The sequence below is a fragment of the Lates calcarifer genome, linkage group LG23 (assembly GCF_001640805.2).
Source record: "Lates calcarifer isolate ASB-BC8 linkage group LG23, TLL_Latcal_v3, whole genome shotgun sequence".
In the NCBI taxonomy this organism is placed as follows: domain Eukaryota; kingdom Metazoa; phylum Chordata; class Actinopteri; family Centropomidae; genus Lates; species Lates calcarifer.
In genome coordinates this window covers 6113311-6119555 of record NC_066855.1, presented here as the reverse complement: position 1 = coordinate 6119555, position 6245 = coordinate 6113311, and the positions used below count along the sequence as shown (strand labels likewise).

At 38.3% G+C, this 6245-nt stretch overlaps 1 protein-coding gene across 1 annotated transcript; it reads left to right on the top strand.

The window, feature by feature from the left end:
- LOC108876289 (5-hydroxytryptamine receptor 3A-like) lies at window positions 1-5148 on the top strand. The gene is made up of 10 exons (XM_051066553.1): window positions 1-40; window positions 732-892; window positions 2184-2228; window positions 2312-2421; window positions 3059-3228; window positions 3451-3608; window positions 3766-3976; window positions 4097-4273; window positions 4589-4640; window positions 5055-5148. The coding sequence occupies exons 1-10, from the start codon at window positions 1-3 to the stop codon at window positions 5146-5148; spliced, it is 1218 nt and encodes a 405-aa protein (XP_050922510.1).
- Window positions 5149-6245: the final 1097 nt, after the last annotated feature.

Sequence of the window (6245 nt, the reverse complement as noted above, 5' to 3'; positions counted from 1 at the left end):
ATGATGCTTGCTGCTTTCCTCCTCCTGCTCTTCCTCACAGGTAAGCTTAGACAATGTTCAGCATGATATACGCAGGTGAATCCTGAGAAACTTATTACTTGGATGGTGTAGTGTTTTTTTTATTTGCTAAAACTGCACTGTGACTGTCACTACTGACTTTTTATGGGTAAGATATTATGATTTTCTGATGATTTGCTCTCCTACGTTTTTGTCATTTGCATGTGTCCACTTTATGTTTATGGTGAAGGAAATAAGGTGTGAGGCTTTCAGTGTGAATCAAACTCATATCAAAATACAAATAAATAGATTTTAATAACATTTTCAAAAATATAGCAATAACAGAAGAGGAACATTTGATTGATACAATAGTACTTTCAGTGAACTTTGCTAACCTAATCAAAAGGAGATGTATTTGGACATTGTTTAGCAGATGGATCTCAGATAGAGAGCTCCAGGACTTAAATGATTGCAAAAAAAATGCTCATGCCCATTTCATAATGGCTTTTTCTGTGACCACAGTCGCTGGATATTACTGCAGACATTTATGAGCAGGTGTTTTTCATGGTTTAATTATAAATTCAGAGGCAGTGGATTCCCTCCCACAAAGCTTGATGTTTGTCCTTTCTTCTAAATTATAAGTAATTACGGACACACACAGTAACAGATGCCTAGCTCAACACCAGGACTGCAGTTTGTCTCATAGTGAACATGTCTTCATGTTTTTGCTTCAGATGGAGCGTACTCTCAGGATAACTGCAGTTATCAAGATGTTTTAAACTACCTGAACCTGACCAAAAACAATGAGCTGTACTTCATGACCCGGCCTGTTAAAAACTACAAACACTCCACAGAGGTACATCTGGAGGTTCTGCTCTATGCTATTCTAGATGTGGTAAGTGGTTAAAGCTTTATTATTTCTACTGACTGGGCCAAAAGCCAGTCATCTCGACAATACTGCCTCCGAGGGAGACAAAAGCTCAAGAGCAGTGCTGGGAGGTTCAAGCGTTATTTTCCGTTATACTGGGTCTGGACCTCTAACTGTATCGAGTATTTAAAGTTTTCGAGTAGTGGGTGTTGCACATCTTTCAGGCCATACGGTTGCAGGACACGCTAACATGATTTATAATTAAAACTCATCAGTATTCTTTGGTGTTTGGGCTGCAGTTCTGCATGTACAGGAACTGTCTAGAGCAGCAGTCTATACAAGAGTTGGTATCAGCTGCAGCTGAGTTAAGTCAAGTATACAGCTGTGTGTGCGTCAAGTATCAGTAGAAAAGATTTTTCATTTTTGAGTTCATTTTTGCCCAGGACTACTAGAGAGTCAAAAATGGAGGAAGCGATGGTAGAGTTTTTGGCTTTGAAGTGATCATGTCTTTTAATGTTTCTTATGGTTTTAATCAGATATGACAGAAACATTACTATGCTCATATGATATTTGGCACCTGGTATAAGAGAATAAGCGAGCAGCCACGAATGAAAACGTTGTAATAGTAAGAAAGTTTTCTTTTCTGCCACAGGCTGCTTCACTAATTTTTACCTTCTCTTACTATATTAAAATTCATCAACAGTTAACTACATTTAAACATGGGGTTTTAAAGTAGCGTGAATAGCAAATCATGTGAATTCAAGAGCCTGCTAGTTAGCTGGCCTAGCATGGTGGGCCACTTATTTAAAAAAAAAAGAAGAAGGAATTATTGCCTTGTTTATGTGTTTTTATAATGTTTTTATAACAAGATATTACTTAATCAAAAATTATATTTTGTCAGTTAGACATTTAATGTTTTTTTTACTATTATTTACTATACTATACTATAATATTTTACTAGCTAACTTTTGATATTGATCTCTTGCTTTCTGTCTGTGGTTTTGTACGAGTCAAACCACACAAGTTTATGTGCTGATTTTACAGAGGTATTCACAAATACAGTTTATTTTAGGTATTCTCAAAATTCACAGCAGCTTTCGATGTTTATAACTGTGTATTGTAGTGAAGTAGTGCTCTCCAGTTTAGACTTGAAATAATATTGACTGACTCATGAACACAATGTTGGTCTGATTTTTATCATAGTTTTGCTGTGTGATGAATCTTTTAAATAATGTGTGTGTGTGGTTGTGTTGTCATGTTCTCTGGCTGGAAAGATTTTCACACATTTGTGTTTATTTTTGTTTGTTTTTGTTTACAGGTTGAGAAAGACCAAAAATTCATTCCTTACGTTTGGATTCTCATGGTGAGTACTGTCATTTTTTCCTCGGAGCCCTTTTAATCTGTGTCTTAACTTTCCTGTTTTTTGCCTCCTATTTTCCCCTGTAGAAGTGGCACAATGAATACATTTCCTGGGATCCAAATCAGTTTTGTGGAATTGATAATGTTTCTATTCCCACTGAGATTATGTGGAAGCCAGATCTCACTATTGAAGAAATGTAAGTATAAAAGTATCTTCACTCGCCCACACACATTGATGTGTTCAGTGCGTATATTGATTTTCTAAATTGATAAATAATTAAAAGCACATTATATCTAGACAGCTGTAATGGCTCTCAGCTTCAAATGTAAAAGTAAAATTAAGAAAATTAACATCAGTATCATATTTTCCGATCTCTATTTCTGTCCATTTCAGATTTTTCAGTCATGGCGGTAATGGGGAATAGAGCCTGGTGTTTTTGCTTAGATACAGTATGACACAATAGCTGGTGCTAAAACACTGCTTGACGCTTGTTAAATGTGATCCCCATTTTAAGGCACAACAACTTTTTTACACACTTTTGTATGATTAAATTGTCATCAAGAGCATTTCCATCTACCTGCAGACTGTTAACAGTCTGTTAACAGTTTTAATGCTAGGAATGAGGCAGCAATGCAATCCCAGGCCACAACTTATCTTGAACAAAAATGGATTCACATAATGATTCACGCATAATGAGGTATACAGATTTTAAATTTGGGAAAAGTAGAGGACTGTGCACTGTGAGCACTTGATATCGGTGCATCTCTAGTTTTTGAAGCAGTTGCCATCATGCATGTTTCTGTGTTCACATATCTCTATGTGTTTTCATACAGGACAGAGATGGACAAAGCACCTCCGAGTCCTTATCTCTCTATCAACAATAAAGGTTATGTTGAAGTCCAGAATGACCAGGTGCTGGTCAGCACCTGCAGGATGCACATTTACAATTTCCCCTTCGACATACAGAGCTGCAACCTCTCCTTCAAGTCTGTCATACACACTGGTGAGAGCGAGACAGATTGTGTTTATAGACCTTCATTGTCATATTGTCTTTTTATCTTACCTGATAGCAACATACCAGCAACATTACATAAAACTGATACCTTTCACTGTCACTGAAGGTGATAGAAAGATAGAGCTGGCAGTAGCAGCGCTGCAGCCGTCACACACACACAATGCAGACAGTGTGTCCTGGTTGTAACAATTATTTAATTTCTGATCTCAGCCAAGGACATTCGGCTCCTGCCAGTTGACAACTCTTCAGAGGCCACAGAGTGGTCTCGGGAGGTGATGCGTACTCAGTACGAATGGCTGTTCATCAACATGAAAGTCACCTTCAACAATGCCAGTGATTTACTTGGCCAAGACATCGTCATATACACTGTGGGTACAACTAGATACAGGTGCAGTCAGATAGAAACATGTCATCAATCACTTTAATTAAAGTGAGAATAAACAACTTCTTTGTTTTAATTTGATTGAATATGAGATAGCAGAACTTAAAGATAATTGCTAATATGTGGACTTCATCATTTCACAGATCAACATGAAGAGGAGGTCAGTCCTCTACATTGTCAACTTCATATTACCTGTCCTGTTTTTCTTGGGTCTGGATTTGGCCTCCTTCTTGATCTCAGACAGCGGAGGTGAGAAGCTGAGCTTCAAGGTCACTGTGCTGCTCGCTGTCACTGTGTTACAACTTATTCTGAATGAAATCCTGCCGTCCTCATCAAACAGGATCCCACTCGTAGGTAAAGAAGCTCAGAGTCTTGCCTTTATTGGACTGTACTTCATATGAGTAGTAACAGCACATATAACGACTCACTGTGTAGTTAATTATCTGCATTAATGAAGCTGACGTCTTCCTTCAGCGGTTTACTGCATTGGGATTTTTGCTCTGATGATGCTCAGCCTCTTGGAGACAATTTTTGTGATGTACCTGATGGAGAAAGATTCTGCATCCCAAGACAATGAGACAAATGAAGACCGAAGCACAAGTGAGGACTGCAACCAACAGGGAAAGGCCAACTTTCTGAAATGTCATGGAGGTGAGACCAGGAGCCAGTTGCACGAGCTGTTAGTTGTTATTTTTCTAATTAATACACACTGGTTAATTGTATTATTTTGAATTTGGTAAAAAAAAGAAAAAAGAAACAAACAAACACTTTTTTTCAGAGGTGCACAAATGGACTCAGTGTGCATGTATCTATGATGGTGCTGGTGAAACTCAGACTGAATTGCTATCCATCACCAAAGAGGTTAGAACTGGATTGTACTTTAATTCTCATCACATTAATGGAAACAAAACACTGAATGTCAAATTTAACAGCTGTCACTCTCCATCTACTAAATTACTTTTGCAGCACAACAGCAGCAAGCAAGTGGAGGAGTACCAGGCCTTGGAGAAGGTCTCAGGTGAGCTGAGGGAGATGGAGAAAACACTGACTCTGCTCCTCGACAGCAGGAAGGAAGAGGTCAAGCCCGGCTACTGGACCAGAGTGGCTAAAAGAGTCAATGTAGTTTTCTTTATTTTCTATGTCACAGTGGTCACCGGGTTTTTAATTTTCATCTTTTTAAAATGGAACAATGCATAGAGATGATGATTGTCATTTCATTTCCTTATTGTCTCCCAGGCTTGTTTCACGAAATACCGTTCACATAACACGAAAGGCATTTTGCATGTCATTTCTATGCATTTTTTAAAAATCTCCTAACCATAAGAGCGTTAAATGACAGTAGCGTAGTATTTGTACGCAACCCCATGAGATCGCATTTTATCTTCTGTCTTTTCTCAAGCACAATACATACCTGGTTTGTACTTGTTTGCAGGAAAGCCTTGCAGCCTTGCACTGAGTCTGACACTGACAAAGGTCTCACCTCCTACGCCTACTCCATCACCTATTCAGCTTTTTTGTATTACTAAGCCAACTCCCAAAAATCCCTGTAAAATTGTTACAATCTTAAACTGTGTTATGAATCCACTCAAGTACTGCAACAGTGTAGCTCACTTTAAAGTTATAATCCTTAAGGTTTCAGTCCTGGTTTATCTGGCACAACTGCAGTCACAGCAAGTGAATTTTACTACCACTGTTTCATCTTAAATAACATGTGTATTGACTCCTGGGGACAACAAACATACTATATAGCCTAGTGACACCAAAGACTAGTACATTGAAATTCCTGGTGTTTGTAGTTGGCATTTTGTTCATCAGCATGCACCATTTCATCCAATAACTAATCAATGAAAAGGGAAAATACATCTGTCCTGGCTAAAGAGCAAACTCTTATTTTGTTACCTTGTTGGAGCAGCTCAGGGAATGGACAACAAGGTCACACACAGTTAATTCAGTAGTTGTATTTGTACAACTGACCCCTGTTTCATAATTGTCTGCAAACTATTTTTCCCTTGTGGAGCAGTTTATACACTGACAGCTAATGAGCTGTGATCACTTTATCTGCTCGGGACTTATCCTCTTAAAGATCAGCACCATCAAGATGGCTCTCTATTGATCAACAGTGTGAATTTGTGGGCCACAGGTCACCAAAGTGAACCAAATGTTATCCATTAATCAAGATGATTTTAATTCAGTATTCAACAGCATAGCCGAACTGTGGGCTGAGAGGATTGTTTTACTCATGTTAATAAAGAAAAAAGTTCACATGTTAGACTAATTAAATAAATTAAATAGCTTGTTTGGGTTCCTTCTAAATTCTTTCTTACCTTATTCTTACAAACATGTATTGTCAATTGATTGTCAGTTGATCCACCGAACAACACTGTTAATGTCAGTTTGCAGGCAAGACGGTAATTAGCTGCTCAGCTGCAGCACACTGAACGGCATGAAAATTTTCCTGACTGCACAGCCTCCACCCCTTCATTCACTGTCAATGACGTTCACACACTGGACATCAGCTCTGTTAGTGCCCTGAGCACTTAACAGTGGTTTTATTGACTCACTCTGTGGGAAGATGCAAATACACAATTATATGCACATAAAAGCCTTGTTTTCCCACATCCTG

Bases quoted from the DNA above. Each gene is read 5' to 3' on its own strand.
- LOC108876289 (XM_051066553.1), top strand. From the start codon at position 1: ATGATGCTTGCTGCTTTCCTCCTCCTGCTCTTCCTCACAG. The intron at 893-2,183 runs GTAAGTGGTTAA...TTTTGTTTACAG, and splicing joins TCTATGCTATTCTAGATGTG to GTTGAGAAAGACCAAAAATT. The intron at 2,229-2,311 runs GTGAGTACTGTC...TTTCCCCTGTAG, and splicing joins CTTACGTTTGGATTCTCATG to AAGTGGCACAATGAATACAT.